The 23558-nt window shown below is 38.1% G+C and overlaps 1 protein-coding gene across 3 annotated transcripts in view; it reads right to left on the minus strand.

The window, feature by feature from the left end:
• Positions 1-1123: 1123 nt before the first annotated feature.
• The window catches only part of LPGAT1 (lysophosphatidylglycerol acyltransferase 1), a 67322-nt gene continuing 44887 nt past the window's right edge, over positions 1124-23558 (minus strand). For all 3 annotated transcript variants that reach the window (XM_049833494.1, XM_049833495.1, XM_049833496.1), the window contains 3 exons: positions 20480-20606; positions 11256-11362; positions 1124-6978 (listed from right to left, as the gene is read on the minus strand). In XM_049833494.1, the coding sequence (XP_049689451.1) occupies positions 6827-6978; positions 11256-11362; positions 20480-20606 (386 nt within the window). In that variant the 3' untranslated portion in view covers positions 1124-6826. The remainder of the gene's footprint in view (positions 6979-11255; positions 11363-20479; positions 20607-23558) is intronic.

Consider the following 23558-nt stretch of genomic DNA (forward strand, 5'->3'; position numbering starts at 1 on the left):
CATTGTTGCTTTTTCCCAAAGCCACGCCGATGGGCCTTACTAAAGTTAGCTTATTATCCACTCATTGCATAGACCTAGAGTTTGATCTTGTTTATCACTGTTACAATGTCCACTTTTTTGGAACTTTCCCCATTTTCCAAGGTAAACTTAAAAATCTGTACATCACAATCCAGTGAGCTCCTTGCCATCTTTAGTGCTCATAGATCAACTATCCATTCTTGTCAGCCTTTAATACTTGAGCAATCATGTAATTTACCACAAATTCCACAATTTTTATTTTTTTTTTAACTAAAAATATAAGCAGCCTTTATTCAGCTGCCCCAGATGCTAGCACTAGCTGCTCTTAATTCCCTGATGTATCACTTCTCCAACCTCAAGGAGAAGTCTTAATCAAACCAACTGGCTAACTTGGTACAAAACCAGACTGATATTAGAATGGACAACTGCCCAGAGAGGCCTCTTCCTTATTCCACAGAGAACCTAAGGACATATGGGAAATTTAAGTACAAATGGATGCTGGCTATATAAAGATACTAACAATAAAACTTTTTTTTTTTTTTTTCCAGAAGGAGGAGATACTGTATGTCAAAAGTAGAGAAAAGGTTGCTACAGCACACAACATGTCTGACCATCTCAGGCACCCATTTTTGTCACGCTTCAGACTCCCAGTCCATTGTGAGCCCCATTCTTACAGCCCTGTCCATTACTCTGCAACTTCTTTTAAAAGAAGCTGCCCATTTACAATCAGCTAGAAAGCGATGTACTCTCTCTGCATCCCTGACGAGCTAAGCATGCTATTTTATAGTATATTTGAAGCTCATAGCAGCTCTCAGAGGCAGGGGGAGGAGGGAGAGAAACACCCAGCACTGGAACCTCACCGCAGCAATTCCCCCGTGCCCTGAGCTAACCTGCAGCAAGCCTTTCAGTACATTTCACAGGCTGATATATTTATTTTTTTTAATCAAGAAGAGATGTTTCTCTGTAAACTGGAGTGAGCACACATGACATTCACATACCTTTTTTTATTTACTGCCTCAGCTGAAATTATTGATATTTAAAGATGTAGAGCACCCTTTCAGAAAACCTGCAACAGTTACCAGAAGAGTAAAAATACAAGATAGAGTCCTGAGAGATAAAAATTTATTTATATCTGATCAGCATGTCATGATATGGTCACAACTCATACAGCTGACATTCTCATAGCCAAAAGAGCGATGTTTTTTCTTTTTAAAAATACATTTTTCTTTCCAGCAGGAAGGATTTTTTAAAACATTTCATACTAGGCAGGAATTAAAAACAATGGCTTTTTCAGTATGACAACCAGCTGGTAAGCACTGGATCCCCCACCAGTGTTTCAATATTCATATTTCAAGCTTTCCCTCCCACTCTTTCCCTCCCCGATTCCCCCCACCCCTCACAGAAAAACACCACACAGAAAACCAAGACAAAATCCAGGAGGGAAACAAAGAGGTAGACATAACTACAACCATGGCGCTGTTTTGGAAATTGTGCAAGATGTCTTACTATGCTCCAAGGAGTTCCTTTTTATTTTGTTATATGCTGCAATATTCTGCACCAGCAGTTAACACAGAAGGTGACACATAGCTAAGAGCTACTGTTAGCAAGAGATGCCAGGGCCACCGAATGAACAGCGCTGTTTCACTCGATATTGCTGTGCCTAGCTGAAGTTGTTTAAAAACAGACCACTGTTAAAAAAATATAGGTATCTACAAAGTGATTACAGCCTTGCTTGCAAAAAGGTTGGATTCACCTCTTTCTAGGATGGTGGCAATCCAGGGCTGATGGGGCCCCAGGTTCTGCTCTTCGTGGGCCCTCAACTCTCAGAAACTTCAAGAGGACTCATTGCTACGCAGTGACCCCCGGAGAAACTCTGCAGCCTGAGCACCGGCACAGTTTCCAGCGGTGCTGTAACGAGGGAGGGCTGCCAAAGCTGCTTTCCCCTGTCCTTACTGCTCCACTCCTCCTCTTACCACTACTGGCATAGAAACATTTGTCTCTGTCTCCTTGATGAGAGCTCTAATAACTAATGTTATCTATCACAAATTAACACTGCTGCTGTATAGTGAACCAAAGTGTTATTTTGCTATTTGTAGTGTTTATGGTAAGCACAATAGAGACTGTGTATCTATTAGATAAAAGCACAATAAATACACCCAAAGAAAATAATCTCATCTATTAAGGATTAGAAGCACATGAAATAATCTTGAAAAAAAATCAACTTTATTTTTGCCACACACAAAAAAAAAAAAAGGGAAAAGACACCTAATAATCTTTGTAGAGAAATGCTTCTTCTTGTATCTGTCTACATTTCTGAAAGACATCTTGGCTGCTGGAAAGATTTGATAAAAAAATCCAATGAAATAAATTCAGTAAAATAATTCCAAACACGACCAGCTCTTCGCAAAAATCATTGAGAGTCTCTACAGGCTTCTGCATCCATTTTATCATACAAAACAAAAATGCAGGTAACACAGGAGGGAAGGAGAAAATTTGAGGTGAAAATAACTGGTATCAAGAAAACTAATTTTTATCCTACAAAATGAACACCATCGTAGAGTAATTTTAAGGAACTAACTCACTTTAATAGGACAGTCTTTCAGCGAATAATTACTCCATTATCCAATGATAAAATAAAAGGTTTAACTTTAAAATGCATAGAATCCTTTTAAAGATGTCTTTTGTATCACAGCCAGGTAGTCTACAGTTTTTAGAGAAAAAATAAAGCTGATCAGAAGTGTTCATAATGTATGCAGACATTTTAAACCAGAGTACGGTTTCAATTTTGCTCTTCCAATTGTTATGTTTTTTAAAAAAAGTGTAAAAACTATCAAATATGCAATTTTGCAAAATAACCCTTTATTTCATATGGCTCCATTATTTCCAAACAATACAGTACCCCAGATGTATAATTATTTTGTGTGATTGTATCAGATCACCACAAAATCTCCAGCTGACTATCGAGAGAATGCACCCAACCCCGGTCTCATGATTTGGAAATGCCAGTTTTAAGTACCTTTGGTCCCAAAAATTTTACGTCAAGGCAAAGTGGAGCAGTTGAATTCTGTCACACACAGTGTTCGGTATCTGTATTATCTTGTACAAACAGGTGAAAAAAGTTAACAGCACTTTATGGCAGTGTCAGACAAAAAAAAGTTATATCATTTGCAAAACAAGTGAATAATGAACAGTACCACAGTGATCATTGTATTTTTACTGCAATTAGATGCATCTGATTTTTGATGCTGGGGGCGGAGGAGGGAGAAGGAAGCCTTTAATTTTCCAGTGAGCAAGGTAAATTGAAATCTTGCTTTTCAAAATACGGTGAGAGCAACTTAAAAAAAAATAATCCCTCCTGCAAGAGACAGCGTTGTTGCAATACTTGATAGAACCGTACGCAGACTACAAGAGAACCTGGAAGAAAGGCACACTCACCAAAGGGCGCTGAAGAAAACACCGCTCATTGTGAATGGGCAGATACTCTTCACGTAATGGGATTCGAAGAGCAGTAATGCCAAACCATTAGGACTTACACCATTTCAACTGTAACAACTTGTTTATGAACAATTAAATATAGAAATGTACAGGTGTTTTCCGTGCAACCCTGGCAGAGAACCATCTTTATTCACAATACACTTCAATTGCTATGTTTTCACTTGTGTGCAACAGCTTTCAGTTAGCGTTTTTTCTGTGAATTTTTCATTCTTTATCACTTTATACATTCTTCCATTATATTTTCCCTATTATAAATTCAAAATTATATTAATTAACCATTTTGTGATCAACTGCATGGTTCATTAACATCATTTTCTATCAAATGCATTTTGAACTCTTCAGAAGAGGAAGCCCATGGATGGCACAGCAAAATGCCCGCTACATCTGTTACACTAACCAACTGCCAGAAGGTAGAACCGAACTGCAACCGACAGGAGTTTACGTTTTACAAACTAGCCTGCTAAGCTCCAAACAGTCTTGACCAGCACCGTATTTTTAGCACAGAATTTCCTATATGTCATATCCATTTTATATTTTCCCTTAATGGAAAAAATTCTTTTATCCAATTTATTCTCTTTCATGAAGCAGCATCCTAGTTCATGCTGGGAGGGTACTTCAGAGTTCCTTCACAGTGGTTTCATTCCACTGTCACCTACAGCAACGCGGCCATAAGAAGACACAATGTCAGGCTCTCTTCACATCTTCCAGTGCAGGTAGGAAAGAAGCCTAAGACCTAATACTATTTACTCACCCTACCAAAACAACAATCAGTGCTTGAAAACAAACGTCTCACAATAGTAAGAACTACAGAGGAACAAACTGAAAATGAACAGGACCAGATAAATCAAATGATTATCTGAAACATTATTGCGCATTACTAATTTCTTTAGGCAGCACGTGAACACTCGTTATTGACCGCAATCCACTGGAAAAAAAATTACTGCATTTGAATAAACAATATGCTCTTACATGGAGTTCACGGGGTCTATAAAGAACAATCTCCTGATGTGAGTTACTGCTGTGCAATCTGCTTATATAAACTTCCCTTTTTATATGACTCCAGTCTGTCCTAGCTCAAAATAAAACCAGCTGTACTATGGGCATCTCTGCAATTCTGATCAAACTACCTGGTGGAGGACAGAAGTAAGTAGCTTGCCATCTGCATTTTGCAGTTTTGAGAGTCCGTTTACACCCATGTGCAGCAGACATAACCACTTACATGGCAATGGTGCCAGGCTGCCCCAACACCTTCCTGTAAAATGGCAGATTAAATACATTCATTCCATCAGCTGTACTTCAGCAAGAGCAACAGGAAAAAAAATACTCCCAAGACTGCCTCCCTTTCAGGGCATACCTCTTTTTAATGGATTTTACGTGACACCAGAATTCAGGTGTGTGACTGGATGTAAAGAGGTGGGATTTAGAAACAGTATCTTACCTAAACCATGAAGCTGCAGGCAAACACTGTCCCTTGTCTCCCAGCTCTAGTGGTTCTTTTAAGTCAATGAGGGGCCTCACAGTTAGGGGAGCTTACTACGGTGTAGCATTTTGCAACCATCCCCCACTGAGCTATCTTAGGATAAAAACTACTGCTTTTGGGCGGATAGAGGTGGCATATTTGACTAGGTATTTTTCCATTACGTCAGGGAAATTGGCATTGCCACATATTTTGGTATGCTCTTAGCTCCTCCCCCAAAGGGAACACTAGCTGGGTTTTGTATTCTGCACACCACTCACTGTGATTCATGTAGCAGGAGAGGGAGAGAGAAGGGGGATCAATATTGCTAACTGAAGCCACAACTACTGAGGGCTTACTTGTTCTCAGTAAAATTACTCTCTAAAAGGCAGTATGCCAACATCTGAAGTTCTGGCTATCCTGCTTGTATTTAGAGAGATTAGTTTTATTTTAGGAACAGCTCTCTCAAATCTGTGTATAATCACATAAACACAATGCCAACTAGACCTGCCAGAAGTATCGACAGCCTTTCAAAAGTATCCTATGTCACACATCTGAAAGTGTCTTCTGTTGCAGTTTGCCTTTAAATTCAACTCACCCCCCTCTGAGTAAGATTTCAGCACAGTGGTGAGCTAATTAATACTGCCCTCCATGTAGTTATTCGGAGTATTTACCATACTTTATTTTTTGCAGTAGTATCTTCCTATAGATTTATGATAGCAATTATACCTATTTTTTCTTTTTAAGAAACTAGTTTTTCTTCTATTATTCCTTAACAAAACATTAAGATGGTTGGCATTGAATTATTTAAACTCTCCCACAAGTATATTTAGTGCTGTTGCAACTAGTGGGGAGAAAAAGGCCTCTGTAAACCACTCAAAGGTCACCTTGGTTGGACTGCAGTATACAAAATACAAAGGTGGCTAAAAATCACCAGCAGCACCAGCAAACCTTCAGAAACAGCTAGAATTGGTCTGGCTTCCAATGCGTGACAAATAAAGCTTTCCCTGTTCCCTAAGTTTTATGTCTTTCCTTCACTGTATTTTCACCTTTAAAAGTGCATTTTGAAAATTGATAGTGATCGTTGAGATGCATTCTGAACAAAAAGGGAAAACTAACCACGTGACTTTATATTTTCCAAGTTTCCTCATAATACGAGATACTGGCAGCACACAGAATTCGGAGAGCTGATGGTAAGACCACAGCAGGGATGGGCTGATTCATCAAATGTGGATAGCTTTTAATCACACTATGATGCTGCAATGCTTTTTTGAGGACTGATTCCTCACAAGACACACCTGACACTGGATCTTATTTGGGTCTTGGTTTTAGATCAACATGTCTAATACAACAACTGCTGACTGCGTAGCTGCAAAGATACTGCCACCAGTTCTGTTGAGCATCTTTGACTCCAGCACAATGAGTTGCAATAAAGTACAAGTTGTGCAGATGAGGAATCTCTACCACACCAATGCTGTACACACTACTGAAGAGACAAGTTGCTGAATTTTCTGAGCTCTAACTACAATGCCAAGAAATACTTGTGGCGACAGAGCTTTCTTGTCACAGACATTCTTCTACGGTGGTTGTACAATTGCACCTTTTGTCCAAATGCTGAATTTGCTTAAGGGTGGGTGAGAGTATACATTTTCAAAAATACAGACAATTCTTAAAATACATCATCAGGTCACTATGTTACTGATCTTCACTTTCAGTGGAGTTAAAATTTCCCCAAAGAGAGGTATGAGTCCATCCAGTATTTTCCTTTACTCTTGAATATTCACATTTGCACATACAACATGATACTCATTTGCAAGAGCCTGGATTCCCATTGTGTCCTCAGGTCCCATTCCACTTTTAAAATAGGCAATGATAAAAATACTGAAGGATGCAGTACCACATACCGCCTGACAAAAATGCAAGTGATTGTATGCCAACTAGCCACAGGTTACTGAGGGTCATCTCCCGAGAAATAGCTTTTGTTTGACCCCGTGGTGGAGGAAAAGCTCCTAAAACAGAAAAGAAAACACATTTAATGCTTCTGCAGCAGGAACGATAGCCTTAATGCATGATTTTTTACCATCACTGTTTCTCCCAGCAACAGTGCCCACAAACGATTCATTGGTTAGTTCTGTATTATGCTGTTAAACTTCTAAAAGAGTCTCCAGCATTAGCAGTTATCTTCAAGAAAATAAAAAAACTCCAAAACCTCTTATCTTAATAATTAAGAACAATTTTCATTTCATTTGGATATAAACTTTAAGCATAAACTTCAAAGCATTCCTTAAAAGCAGCTATCATCATTGTATTCAACCTTTGCGGGGAGATCTGACTGCCAACTAAGTTTTCTGTGTTATTTTTGAACATTTATTAACATCTGTATGATCAAATTGAACGGATTCCATATTAAATTTTACAGCTACTTGGTAATGATTTTTTATACTGTGAAGAAGAAACACATATATACGTTCTTCAAGGTTCCTTTTGAAAATATAAATATATACACACATGCTTGTTTTTTTAAACAACAGTTTCCACATGTTTAAACATTCATTGGCCAGTCAGTCATATAGATTAAGTAAACATTGTAATTTGCCATGTAGTTTTCCAGAAAGATTTTAGTGAAATGCCTGTTTAGATGAGAAAGACTGGCAGGAGATACAGCTGACAATTAAAAAATTCATTTTCCCCCTATTTTGACTTTTTTTTTTTTACTTGAAAAAGTAAATTAAATGTTCTGAATACATCAGAGCTTTATCATCATAAGCAAATTGTTTGCATATAGTTACATCAGCAAATTAAATAATTTGTGTTACATTTTACTGAGATGCAGAAAACCTAGATGATATGAACGAGTTTTGTTGTTGTTAATCCTGAACAGTGGATATAAAAACTCTAAATAGCAGAGAAGATGATGTATTTGCTGCAGCATTATCGAGTCCCAACTACTCATAGAAGAACAAGAGATGAATGATACAAATAGTAAAGATACAGCAGTGTCAATTTTTAATCTTGGAAACCACACAATTTGGGCAATTAGATACCATCAGCAACTTATCTCTATGCTTTGCATTTGCAATCACTGGAGGAACTGCAATCAAGCATTTAAGACAAAGCTTTTCTTCCTGTATGAATGCTCTTAAATTACAAAAAAAAGTGTCTAAAAAAAACCCCTTGATGAGTCCCATCCTTCTCTCACTGATATGTATTTTCACACATGGGCAGATTCACCACACCATTTATTCCCCAATAATTCTCACTGCTAAGCTTCTATTTGTCCACTTTACGCTACATTTGCTCTTCCATGGCCCATTAGTTTTTCTGTACCAACACTGACCTTTGGTTTAAATAACTCTCCTTCTTCCTTGGTATAGACAGCAACTGTCTCTTCCCCCTCTCCCAAGCCAACGTGTATCTTAGAGAGAAAATGATCCTTCATTTTCCTAGCTGAGACAAGCCAAGCACTTTTAGTTGTCCTTCAGAGAAATTACTCGTCCTTCCCCTTAATCATCTTAGCATCTATTATCTGTCCCTCTTCCTGGTTCAGTTCCTATTTCTTGAACGGGGATGACGGACCTGTATGCAGAATTTCCAGATCAGGTTTCAGATTTGGTAGAATGAAGAGTATTTCCGTAGCACTGGTGAAAACCCTCTCATGTTGCCCTGTATGACACTGCTCACTTTTTTAGTTACACCACACCAGTTGGCTTATGATCAGAGTGAGTGAGGAGCATGATGACTTCAGTATACAATTACTCATTTCCAACTGATAAGCTCCTAGTTTATAGTTTGGGGGTTTTTAATTAGTCTCCAAGTGCTTTTGTCCTGCTAAATGTAATCTCATTTGTGTGACTGCAGCGTTCAAGGTTATCCTGCTGAAGACTTCAGAGAAATCACGAACTTGCCAATACAAGCTTTCCACTAGCTGCTAACATAGAAGTCTTTGTGTTGCTTATACCTACAGATATTAAGTGTAAACTGTTTTAATTTTATAAATGAAATATGTAAAATGCACCTGTAAGAAAGGATGGGATAGTTTCATATTCAATTTTAGGCAGATACTTTTTTGTTTAATTTTAAGGTGTCTAATATTACAGGTTTTCCCCAGATCAGTTAAAGTTCTTAACCCTTTGGAATACAGCAAAAAGGAAAAAGGTGGTTTAGGCTTTGTGTCTTACTCTTCACCCCCAAAAATATGCCAAAAGAACATACTCCTACTGATGATATTGTCAATGCAAACTTTTAAAGTTTCACGTAGCATTAAATGTTACTCCACCTTTATGAAGTAAGCTTTAGGAACTAAGACAAATTCCTAAGCAGTGTGTATTTAAATAAATAAATGAATCAATCAAAATGCTAAAACAGCTCTAAGTCTTAGGAACACACCAACTTGAGACAACGTAACACATCAATACAAAGCTAGCTCTTGAGCAGCTTCAGGGATTCCCCTCACATGAGGCCTCCCCGGGGTTTCCAAAAACCACAACAGTACTTCTGCAGTAAGCCAACAAAAGCAATGCAAGCACGTTCTCAACTGGCATAAATGGTAGTAACTTTGCATTATGCTAATTTATGCCTAATAAGGTCCTATGTCATAGCATTTACATTTAAAACATGTCTTATTAATTCATACTGATTACATTGGCAAATTATAACCCATTATCCTATTTTGGAAGCACATTTCAATGAATAAAACTGATTATATTCACTATACTCTCTGAAATTCTGGTCTAGTTAGATTTTTTGGGTATGACTTATTTTAATGGTATTTGTGAAATAATGTCTCAATAACATGAATTCTTTACCTCCTATTGACTACACTTGTAGTTTTAAACAGATTCACAAAGTTATTTGTCTAATAATGTCCAATATAGGCATTTGAATGCAATTTATATAGCAGAGTCTGACTTTTGCCATCAATGATGGCTGAGCGACAGCAGTATTTCATAAAACAAAATACAACTTGGCATTGTTAAAGAATTCTATTACTCTTTTTAAGCACTACAATTGATAAATTAAGCACTCAAAATCAAATTAAAGCAGTCTTTGCAATAAATCATCTAAGAGAAGTAGCGTCTTTGTTTAACATAGTCACTCTGGAATATTAAACTTGGTTGACTGGAGAGACTGAGTATTTTCCCCCACTCAACAACTGTGATACTTGCTAATGAAATGATTATTTTTCTTCAGAAACAAGTTGCATTATTTCATCTGGAGTCTTCCTACTCAGTCTATGTTTGATAAACTTCCTTTCCTGTATATCAAAATAAAACTCTGTTTTTTCCTCTGGATTTTCTTTTTTATTATGATGAATTCCTCTGCTTTATATTCTGAACAGACACCCCCCCGTCACTCTCCCCACCCCCGCTGGAGGGCTGATGACATACTTCAGTATCAACTGGATGGAAAACAAGAGCCTTGAGGAAACACTTCTCCAGCTACAGTTTCAAAGTATTTACCTGATATTTTAAATCACTTGTTTGCCAGTATCCCTTCAGTAACGTTATTAATGCCCTAAGTTCATTTAGATTCCTCTGATCCATTAACACTGAAAGTATATCATGATAGAAGTGATCCTCAGTACCTCACAGCAAGGAGGCCAGTACTGACAGCACAGGGCTGCACATCAGGACCCCAGAGACTTTATGCTATGTAATTCTTCCAGATCCTTCCACTCATAGCATCTTTGTTTAGCTTAACAGGAAACAGAAGAGGACTATGGTTTTGGATTAGACCTGCAGACTACTTAGATCAGTTTTTCTCTAATAGTACAAGTGCCAGAGGAACATGCTAAACAGCCACGCTAAGCAGATAAAATAACCTGCCTCCCATAAGAGTCTTATTTAATCCCTTTCAGTCAAGAACTTGCTCATTTTAAACGCTGAAGGTTTTCTATCCCTTCCAAACTTAACATAAGCTCTGAATACTTTTACTATGCATGTAAATGTTCACTACCTCTTTGCATCTTGCTTAATTATTCCACTCAATGAAATCCCATGGCAGCAAGTTTCACAGCTGAACTATATGTTATTGCAGAAAAAAAAGAGGATTTCCTTAGATCCGTTTTGAATGTGCCAGCTTCGAAACACTACCCTGTTCTAATGTTACCTGGATAATTTACCTGTCCTAGATAATTTTTTTATCATACTTTTTTGCCACATAAAAAGTAGTAATTACATCTACTGTATCTGTGTGAAGAATGTATACATATTCTTAAACCATTTTGAGATCCTTGTAAGAAAAGACATTAACAAAGCACAATTCTCTTTGCTAGATACCATCCTACCTGTTTCATAGAAATGTGTCAGGAGATCCTCCTTTTCAATGAATCGTTGGTATAGCCAGTGTGTAAGAGCTTCAGGCTCTGCAGGTACATCTTTAACTGGAAAAATCCTACCAAAGAAACAAACATAAATTAAACCTTGGAAATTCATTCTGTATGTGAAGAACAAAACTCTTCCCTTCTACCCCAGCTCACCCCAAAACACAGAGAACAAGAGTTGGGTATAAATCTAACTGCATGGTTCATTCTCTCTCCGATTCACAGATCCCATAGGTATTAAGGACACAAAACTGGACCATTCCAGGTTACCAGCCAGATGCACACAGAAGACATAGGCATTATTAGCTTCTATCAAATGCTCTACTACAGCATTTGATCAAAGCTACTAAGTTGCTGGTTTTTTTTTTAAATAGAATACCACACTATATTAATATCCTAAAAAAAAAATACAAACCAAGAAGCAATAAAATTCATGGACCGAAATAGAAAGAAATAAAAGACTAAGAAGGTTCATCCACAGTTTTAAAAAAACAGTTCTTCAACAGGCAGAAGCCACGTGATGACATCACTAAGTACCAATAGCTCTTCTGTATCCCAGAAAACGCATCCTCTGTGCTTTTCAAAGGATGCCAGCATCTTTGTCTGAAATTTCTAAGGCAGGTTTTACACTGAAAACTGACCATGTAACTAAGTGTACTCAAATATTGCTGCTCTGTTTTAAAAATCCCAGTGGAAGAATAACCACTGTTTTGGTACTTCTACACTGAATACTATGTCTACTTAGAAATTCAGATATCCAGGGCAGAATTCACTGAGATACATACATACAGAAACCCCTGAATAACACACTGGATATCCCTCACTGGATTTTTTTCAAAATAGAATGTCAAGTCTTACAGGAATTGTGAAATGTCCTCAGTAGACCCTAAGTGCCTTTTGATATATACAGGAACTTATATATCCACTATGTTTCACTGTGAGGCCAGTGCAGAAGAGACTTGTGTATCAGGCTAGCCTGAAAAATGCATACGGTGAAATGTAAGACCTTTAATGTATGTTTCTCTTTTCAAGTGAGCTCCCACTTACCCTGTCATCTATGCCATGCTTCTGTTTTTGTTAGTGGATTTTTCATTTAAGTTCATTTTCAACACAGTCTTGACTGATTATACTGAAAAGAATTTGAAATAACACCACAGACATGTGGGCAGTGTCTGAACAGATATGGGAATGTCAGACTACAGAAATAAAAGACGCTTCTGCAGAATGCTATTGTTGCTGTTACTGTTTTCAACATCTTCACTTGCTTTGTTGCCAAGTCATTTGTACCTCCTCCTTTCAGTTTGATGCACGTAAAAATAAGTGGAGGAGAAAAGCAGCAAAGCATTGCTCTAATGAGCAAATTAAAAATAATGGTGCTTCGGTAAAGAGAGATAACATCAATATAAGAAGATGAACAGTTTTATTTACCAACTATGGCATCAACATGAACTCAGATATTTCTGTAGCCCTTCTAGCAACTCTACCTACATCTTTCTCACACTGCGGCATTCTTTGTGCTCCAATAAAGCCAGTCTTGGTAACCAGAAATTAGCAACTGTTACGTCAGGTAAAATACAGTTTGAAGAAAAGTCTTTGGCCAAAGACAAACGTTATGAAATAGCTGGTGGTCCAGTAAATAGCTCAAGTCCTGAGCGTGCATATTAACAACAAAGACAGATAATAAAGAACTATTTTATTTTATGTACAGGCAAGTAAAAAACACTGCCACAGAGATAGGGCCATTTTTGTTGAGGGTATAACACTAAGAAAGACTCTCTGTCCCCAAACACAACTGAGCTGCCAAGCACTATTTTCACTCTCTTCTGCCTATCTGTTGTGAAGAGATAGAAAGACTCAGCAACCGAATATTCTGTTTCACGGTATATTTTTGAAGGACAGATGCTTGCTTACGCAAGTTTGAAGATGGTTCAGAACTAACAGAACGCGCGTGTGGGCTCAGGACAGAAGTTTAGGGTTACCTGGCTTCATACGCAGTTTCCATTGTAAGCTGCAGATATTCTTTACCTCCACCTTCACTTCTCAGTTACCTAATGGGTAACAACTCTACAGCTCAATAACCTAGTTAAGCCTGGTATTTTTCCAAGATTGTACCTTCTAGTCTGAAAACATTATCACAAGATCTTACAAGATACTCATTAGAAACAATTTATGAGCTGGAACTTTAGTGGAGTAGCAAAGTAGTGGAAGTGATACCACTATTGTGAGAGACTAATGGAATGCAGCACACCACTTTCCGGCTTGAATCCATCCAGGCTCTTGTATGAACCAACACAGTATCAGAATACTTGAATCTCTGGATATAAACTCTGCTTCTTAAGAAGTTTAAGAAGCGATCACCGTTACACCCAGTTTGAATGATTATTAATGTAGCGTGGAAAACAACTGATTTTCCAATAATGCTACACTGGCTGTTACAATTTAGCAACGCTAAGTGGTTGTGTATCTAGAAGCATTTTCAAACATACTTTTAGATTATTCAGAGTTATTTTTACAAGTGGAATATTCTTACTACTGACGGAGCTAAATTAGAGATGATATGTTTAAAAAAAATCCTTAAACTCTGGAAACAACCCCTTCCTGTACTAGATAAGGTGAAGCTAAACCCCCCTGTTTTTATGCTAAACATACTGCCAATATCGTCATTCTCTGCCCGTCAGATGGCTCAGTTGGCATCTGTGTTTTAAAAAAACACTGTCTTTAAGGAGACTGGGTTCGGGAAAGGTAACTGAGAAAGTCTATTGTTACAAAACTCTCTACGCAGACGATCCAAAACAACAGTGGAAAGCCATTGCTCTGACTGGAGCAGGGTCATCCTCAACCATCGGCTACAAGGTCTGCCAAGTCTAGTGTTAAAAGATGCAGAAAATAGTTTCTTCTTTTCAATGAGATACGTAGACTGTTGTCAATGTAGTCACAGCATGAGCATCATCTTGGCTCTACCCCACCTTTGGGTATCCAGCATCAGCAACGTCACTAAAAGCGAACAGTTTGCCGATGTCCTCAGGAAAATAAAACATTATCACCACATAGAACTGTCCTGACAAGGAACAAGGTCAATGTGTAGTATCTGAAGCTTCTGGATTCTCTTGGGCACTTGAATCTTTCTAGCTTTTGGACAAAACTAACCTCACATTGCATGAAAATAAGAGTGCCTTTGTTCTTGGTGTGGCAAACAATGAATTTAATAGCACTGAGTGAGATAACTTGACCAGAAAATTCAAGTGGAATGGAAATACCTCCTTTCATTTCTCATCAAGGGAACAGCTACTTTGCTATCATAAGGGGAAGTGGGGAAGGGGCTAAACTTCAGTAAAAGCAGTGCCACCATGGGCTGCACCTTGAGAAGTTAAAAGTGGTGGTGGAATTAAAGATGTACTCCGATGGGAGTCTGCAAATCTGTCTCAGTAATGAAGCATTATCTTCTAGCTGAAGGTTACCTATCTGCAGCTGCAAGGTAACAACGGCTGTGGGACACTCCACGTAGCTGACCGAGGGATGGCAACTTTCTTAAACCACTACACAAATGTGTATCCATGTCCCAAACCAGGAAAGAAAAAGTTCTTTATTACCCCCTACTCTTTCTAAATCATAATACTGTTTTCTGTTTCAGTGACTCTTTAAATAAACTCAGCATGATGGCTTGTTGGTAGATCTCAGGCATGACCAAACGCAAGTTACTTGCATAAAAAAGCTTATTAAAATATAATGCCAAACTGGATGCCCTTCACCGACATTTCTGCAAAACTCATTCAGCAACCACAATGTATTCCATCTTATAGCCGAGTCTAGTTTATTTCAGTAAATCTGTATCAATGTGGACACGAAAAAAGAACTTTCTCAGTAGCTGAAAGCTTGTTTCAACAGCAGCACAGTACAAAAACTGGTATGAGAAAGAAAGGTGACATAGTACTCATCTGCATTACGACACAGCAGCTGAGTTCGCTGGTAATAGCACGGTACTTTCATGCAGCATAAATGCAACTATGCTCTGCAGCAGAGGCGACTGGCTGGCTCTGAATTCAGGGCCTCTACACCACAATCACTATCACATAGTGCAAATGCCAGATATGGTCATAGAAGGGTATGACCCAGCGGGAAGCTAATGCAAAAAACCCCAATCCCACGCCATTCTTGATTGAGGGGAAGCTAAGTATCAAACAAACTTTATACCCAGGGTTTTTCCAATTTTTAAGTCTTGCGTTTTGACAACAGAACTGCTGTACATGTGAAATCTTAATATTAGAGAAACGTGGACATCAGCTGAGAAACACCAAGTCAGTGATACTAAGAAAGTGACTGGTGTAACAAGAAAAGAAATAATCCCAAAACTCAATTCACTGTGGGGAAATGGTGGGAGCTGCGAATAGTAGCCAGTATACGGTCTTGATCTAGAGACACCAAACCATTCAGCTTATTTCTGCTGAGTGTAACTGCAGTGAATCTGGATTTATGATCAACGTACATCACAAAATGACCCAAGCATAAAGCTAAACCATTCTGAGAAGAGGAAACAATCCTTTCCAACAGACTCATTAAAAGGTGCCTTGCACCTTCCACGCTTTTTTTTTTGGTGCTTACTGCTTTAACAGATGGGTTGAAATTTCCCCCCAAAATCCCAGTGCTGTTTGACCTGGAAGAAGTTAATTAGGTATTTTCCTTGAGCATTATCTTTCAGGGAGCAAACCCAGTTTTTCAGCACTTTCCAATGTCCCAAAAAGACAAGTCTGTCAATGTCAAAAAATTATTCGCTAGATATAGTTAGAAGGGTAGGTTCTCACAGCTTTGTATTTTGAAGAATCTGAAACTTGGTAATTGTCCTTTTTTCTAGGGGTTTCTTTTGATATCCTGAGGAAAATCAGGCCGCAGCTTAGCCTAATTATGAATTTCTGAAAAACATGTCATTTGTAGTGAAAACTGAAGTTGGAAAAGCAAGGTTCAACTCATTATCAAAATTGAGCTTTGAAACAAAAAAAGATTACTGGATTAAACTGATCCTTCTCTGCCATTTCCATCAGGTAGAAAAGAATCTAAAAATGAAAACATAAGGCTGCTTGCTGTGTCCCCTACACCCCTCTGTTGCTCCCGAAGTAGGATGAAAAAGAAATAATCCTGCAGTAAAAGGACAGGCTATTAGAAAACACTAGATTTGAAAGATCGTAAGGCAGAAAGAGACAGGTTGTGACGAAGGGGAACAGCAGAAAGGACTGACTGAGCGACCAGAACAAAAGAGGCTCTGCAGTCTCCTCTGCTCCAGTTCGAGTAGCACAGAAAACGTTGCTTTTTTTCCTCACTGCTGTCATACATCAATTCCTCACTCCAGACTACTCTAAAAGGGAAAAAAGCATGTTTAAATCCCAATTCTCCTTTCATACAGTAGAGATGGCACCTGGACAAAACTATTCTTTATTTTTCCAAAGGGGCGCTTTTTTTTTTAAATTTTTTTTTTTGCTATAACTCATTTAAAAGAAATAATAGATGAGGAACTAGTGTGCTAGAGCACACAGACTCATGCAGAACTTTCTCTCCTCTCAGTTATTTAAAAATTACCCTTAGATTTGATTTCAAATGTAGTCTCCCAAGACATTCCAAATTACAAACAACGAGCAAAATTTTATTGCACTAAATGAAGGAAAATGTGGGGGAATAACAACAATCCAGACATACTAGATATACGTTTCATGAAAATTTCAGAGGACATCTATGTCAAATGCAGAAAACCAGAAACACCTCTGACATTTTCCACCTTTGGAAGACATTTTTCATATTCCCATCTTTTTAAAGATGGAATCCACTTTACCTTTGGGTTTTCCTTTGCTAACTGAGTTTGTTTCAAAGAGTTACAGAAACACACCAACTTTACAAGGGACATCTCAGGGCTCAACACAGCACAGGCCTTTCCAAACCTCAGTCACTGATTTAATCCTTGCCTACATTGTTAAGGACAAAGAATAGTTAATACCCAATTGTTATCAAAATTAAGAATTATTGAAGAACCACCTTGAATTTGTGACCTGCAGAATAAGCGCTGGCCTTCCCAGCAACAACCCCAGATACTCTCATGGCTCTGTTACAGCAACGTTTTGGTCTCCACACGGAAGATGAACTTGAAGTAGTAGTTTAGGATTACTGGTCAAGCTGTACAGCTACACAGGTCTCGTGTATCACCCTCTGCCCCACAGCTTGACCAGCTCTCCAGGAGCAACACTGCACAGAAACCTCCCAGGACACTTTTCAGCACGTTAAAAGGTAGCTCTGCGTTTCTAAACAGAAATGCCAGGGATGAGAGGAAGGAGATTGACAGGGCAAGGATCAGCTAGCTGGTCACAAAGTACAGCTGTTTTAGCATGCACTGTTTAACCAGCATAAAGGGTTTTGGTGGTTTTTCCAGAACTGCTCCTGATTAAGATCTGATACAGAAACAGGCTTGAGACATCACTGTATTTTCAGACAAGTGACGACACCACCTAGGAGGCACACATGCAAAGCTCCTGAGAGACAGTTTTCTACTGACCATACCTATAATTTCAAAAACAAGCTCTAAGAAATTGATGTCAGCCCACTGGGCTTCAATCATCCAGCTTCCCAATCCTGGACAAAGTTCAATAAAGCGATAGCAGAGCTGAAAGGTTTTCTTTAACACCAGAAACCCTCCAGGAAAGAATGGTTGTTCCCTACTCTTCCTTGTCTGCCACCTCTAGTTTTCCAAGCACATACTCCATCTTCACAGGTTCTCAGTGGTACCAACAACGCTGTTCAAATCATCAATACATGATTTAAAGTTGTCAAAACCCTGAAGGTGCCCATCAAGTTATAGCATTCTGCTAAAAAAAAAAAATAACCCCTAATGAGTAAAGACAGGTGATCTGGGAAAAATAAAATAAAAATCAGTTGCTGTAATGCCCTGAAGGGAAATTTCTGTATAAGCAATAGAAAAGGATGATGCAACATGAGTAAATTCATGTACACATGCTGTTCAGTCGCTCTCTGCTAATCCTGCCATGGATAAATATACCCTTTACATAAAATAGAAAAATACTTTTAAAGCCACACAAAAATATCTAAAAATAAATTTTATTGTCAAAAACACTGAAGGTGAAAATTGACCATATTCATTCCAAACTACAGCTCTAATTGCAGATTCAATAAAAGGTCTTAGCATATCACAGCTAGATGATACACTAAATCTGGAAAAAGGGATATAAAAGCAATGTGACTTCTTTATATATTATTATATATATAATATATATATATTATTATTCTTGGTAGTCACCCTCAAGCACAGCTGCACATTGTATCAAGGTAAATTGTGTAAGTAAGTATAAGCAGGTTAAAAATGGTATTAGACAATTTCACAAAGCCCAGGTCCATCAGCACCTACCCAAAGAGCAATCCAGATGCGACGCCTGCTCAGAACATGTTAACAGCCACTGTGTGTTTATGCGCAGAGGGAAGGTACGCGGGCGGGCTGCCTGCCCATGCCTTTGCTGCTACTGCCTGCTGTCAGAGCCAGGGTACTTTGTTAAATGCATCTTTAAGAATTGCTACTCTGCATCCAACTAAAGCCCTTACAGTCCAGAAGACATGTGCCTAAACTTGAAGTGCCAATTTAAGAATTACCAGGACTGGAAAGTTACCCAAAGCTCCAGTTAAAACCAAGACACTCAGTTCTCATTTCAGAGGTAGTACATACAGCTCTCAGCCTTCAGAGACATACCGCTGCATTAGTTTCCAGTTAGGGCATACTTCAATTTTTTTTTTTTTTTTTTTTTTTTTTTTTAACAAGGTCAGCCATAACAACTAGAGGTTATTTAAAAAAATATATAAAATAATCAAAAAGAGAGGCTTGCCCCTTTCCCCTGTCTAAACCTAGTGATTTAGACCCTCTGGAAGAAAACAACAGACCTACACCCAACAACAAATAATTTCTAATATTTTTTCTTAGAATTTTAGTACTACAAGAACTGTAACATTAAAGTTCAATGCAGGGAAGGTTACATCATCTTTATGGTCATGCTCAAAAATAGGTTTTGAATATACACATTTAGAAGCAGGAAGTTAATTCAACTTAAGATAACATTCTCTCATTTTTAAAGGAAGTATTTTTGGAAATACTCTTTAGTAAAATTCTAAATACATTCAACTTGCAATTATCCCAGAGATCCGAGTACTAAGGTGACCTGAATAAAGCACAATAGATATTACGATATCTTACATAAACTAGCGTGTAAGTATGTTCACCTTCAAAAAAACTTGAAGGAAGATTTCTATAAAAAGCAGGGACAGATTTAAACGTGGCCATGGAAAGGAGCTCCAGTGAGCAGCCTGTACTCTGCATCACACAATACTGACACAGCAGTGATGCTGGAGAAGGTCATTACCAGCTGCACTGCCATCCAGGGGATCCACACAAGGATATCCAAAAGCTTACTGTAAAAGTCTAAAAGCTCCCCAAATCAGCAAAAGGGAATTAAGACAAAATAATGTAATTTTGGGATAAAATGTGATCAACATATTTGGTATAGTAAGAATGTTAAAATATTTCTGGATATTTCAGACTTGCAATTAACTGCAAAACAAAAGCAAAATGCAACTTCTCTCTCCATTAGTTTAGGTCTCGAGACAAAGAATTGCTGAGGAGAAAAGTTTTAATAGTATCCCATCCTAGGTGCCAATGAGATATGCTATTATTTCCAGAGTGTTGCTCTGCTGAAATATTAAGAGTATGCTTTGAGTGAAAAAGCTGACATTTCTTTGTCAGAAAGTTAAATACAATATAAAATAATCTCTCAGGAAACCTGTTATTTAATAACAAAGTGATTTTTAATTTGTTGTCATTGTTTTTTAAAAAAAAAATAATCAAGCTAGGTTTACCAGCACCTTAACATTAAAGTGGAAAAGATGACCTAGCCATCAAATATATTCCCCATAACTATATTTAGCCACAGAACATTAGTCAAAAACCTAAATGTGCTAAGATATAGAATGGTCACTGAACTTTTCAAAAGAAAACCATGTTGTGTTTAGATAATACAAGTAGCCCACGTGTGAAACGCACATAGAAAACACATTGCTACTGATTTCCCATATCCTGAAACATGACGTTACTAACCTGTGAATTCTTGTTTTATAACATTTTAGTTCAATGTAAGAGCAGATTTATTTCCTACCTGTAATGTACATGTGTAACCGTGGGTTGTCGGTAGCCAAGAATCCAAGTTTGGATGTCGATAGGTTCACCTTTGGGATATGCAATGGTTGTATCTATCACCCACTGGAGGCCTTTTGATTTGCTCTCTAGGAACAAAAAGAAACATGGTATAAAAAGTAATCAGAAACTGCATGTCACTTATTTGATAGTTACTCCATTTTTATATTACTTCATGACGTATGAGGCACAAATAAAACAAGATAGCCAAAAATCAAATGCAGATTTCATTACAGAGCACAGAGGTATTCTTACAAACTTCAGCTAGACCAAGATTTTACTTTCATGGTTATTTCTGTTGTTCTTACACATTGTAGTACACAGAATAGAACAAGTTCACTCACTGGGTATGAGTATAGTCACATAACACGTTGGCCCAAAAATTAGGTGCTTCCTGCCATTCACCAAAAGGAAAACTTCAAAGATAAAAGTTCAATTTTCTTGGTCTGCATTTTAAGCACATTTACAACTGGGCCTTTGTAAGAGCTCGCAGTTGCAGCTCACTGATGAAGCAACAGCGATGCAGATCCCTCAAAGGTTCTTAAAAATCCAAGTTACAGGATAAAGAGGAAATACACCATTTTGTGTATTAGAAAGCAACAAATAGAAGATGATCAGTTTTCACAATGAAGAGGAGACTGCATCCACAAGGTCCCAGAAAGACTGATACCAGTACATGTTCATATGCTGCTCAGCATATTTAGAAAATGAAAAAAGGATCAAAGGAGGTGAAAATATTTGCTATGAAGATTATTCAGGAGCATCAAATTTAAACCTGAACATAGGTTACAACGAGCAATAGTCAAGGTCAGATATCAACCTAGCCATGCCCTCTCCCTGGCATGTCTTCAATTCACAGGTTTGCAAAGAGGGAGAGCAGCAGATTTGGAAAGCAAGCCAGGAAAGAGGGGCACATTGCCAAGACAGCACTTTGAGTTTAGCTTGTCAATTTTATAACTGTTCTGTGGGAAATGGAGCTGTCTTGTAGCTGAAGTCATGTTATGTTCAGGCTAGTATAGTAATATGCTTACTTAATGTTTAATACACTAATGTAGTAATATGCTTACATCACACCCAGCAATTATCTTAAAGCATTTAGAAAGTTGACCATCAAAACCAGTCACCTGTTGGCAGAAGCATGTAAGAGGTGTTAGGTCTTAGTACAAAGTACAAAACGCTTCAAGCCTGCAGCTGAGATAGCTATGAAAGAAATACGATAGAGGTTGACAAAAAACACTTAGCGTGAAGAATGTGCACAGGGATAGACTGTTCACCATCTTTCTCAATACAAGAATAGACATATTCAAAATGAAACCAAGAGGAAAAGTTTTCAAAGCAAACATAGTGAAATGATTCTTTGCGTACAGGGGAATAAAGCTGTGGGGAACCCCTTGCCAAAGGTTGTCAAGAATACCGAGGGTTGGGTTCAAGAGGAAGTTGGGCAAGTAGATGGAAGAAATCTGTTGAAGGGTTAACTAAACAGGCAGAGACCCCTGTCTGGCTCGGGAAACCTACCCCACTGGAAACAGTCAGAAGCGAGGAGCATATACAGGAGAAGTATGATGCATGTTTGTTGTGTTCACACTCTTCCTCTGATACCCACCTGGAGTCATGGACAAGATGTTGAGCTAGACAGATGTTTGGTCTTGCCCAGAATTGCCACTCAAATTTAATGAAGAGCTACCACACACATGAAGAAATCTGCACCACACAGTCTTGAGGTGCACTCTAACAGCCAAAGTTATTAACACCAACTAGTACACACATGCAAGGACTGACTCAGGAGTTTCTACCAGCATTTAATTTGCATTTAATTTAATTTGCATCTGAATTAAGTCTGAGAAGACAATTACAGCAATGCTATCACATATGTCTATTATTTTAACAAGCAGCTAGCGTTTTCATGGCATCTAATCAACAATGGAGTTGTACTGCTTCGTTACAAATGCACATACACTACCTGAATAAGGCTAGACAGTATTTCCTAATATTTAGGTTATGAGTTATTAGTAGCATGCAATGTGATATTCCAAAATTTGACCAAGAGCAAGCTACACAGGTCAAGCTGAAACATCCAGTGTCACCTTTTGGAAATACAGTATTTTAAAACCCCAACAGACACGTGAAATGAGAACACAAAGTCCCATTAGAGGCTGCAGGCTTGCCAGCATCGTGACAGAGTGCTTGTCAAGTCTCTCTTACGAAAAAAGCTAACTACAGAGTCCTTAATTTTAAAAGTAGCAATGTATTAGAGAAAAGCCAATATGAAATTAATAGTAAATCCACAGAAGTATTCATTTAGAAATGGATTTCGGAACAAAGCCATTCAATTTATTATTTTCCCAGATGTAAAGTGAGAATGGATAAAGACAAGTAAATTGTCTAAGTGAGTAAGCAACAAAGATCATTAATTGCAATTGAAAAGTGCCAGATGAATATGGGCCCATTATCTTATTATTTACAGTAAAATGTTTTAAAATAATTTATTAAATATTTAGCTAGTATTTCAAACTGTTCTTTCAGTGGATAATGGTTCAAACTTCATTATGGGAAGACTCCTGCAGTCCTCTTCTGTGATGATTTCCTACCTTTTGCATTTGTGGAGCAGAGCTGCTGCATGGATTCCTCAAACCAGCTCCAAACTCACCTCCAGTCCCTTCCAGGGCAGGGTGGGGAAAAAAACCTGCCTCTGACAGCCTACCAGGAACCCCGGGGGGGTGGGGGGGGCAGAATTCAGAAGGTAATGTCAGCCTCCACAGACCCTCCTTTAGAGCAAGCAGGTCAGTGCAGCTACCTCCACGTGCAATTACTGAGACATGCTATCAAATCATAGTCATAGGCATATTTCAGCATGCTGTGGTTTAAATTAATTTACATAATCATCCAAGGTGTCACATTGCCAAAAAACCCTAAGTCACCAAGGATTTCAGAAAATTGATTTTGAAATAAATCTTGCTGTCCTTTTTTTTTTTGGGGGGGGGGGGGGGGGGGGGGAAGGTATACTGTGTTGTGCCCTCCTCATAAGCATATTTATTTTAAAG

This window comes from Accipiter gentilis, chromosome 30, assembly GCF_929443795.1.
Source record: "Accipiter gentilis chromosome 30, bAccGen1.1, whole genome shotgun sequence".
Taxonomy (NCBI): domain Eukaryota; kingdom Metazoa; phylum Chordata; class Aves; order Accipitriformes; family Accipitridae; genus Astur; species Astur gentilis.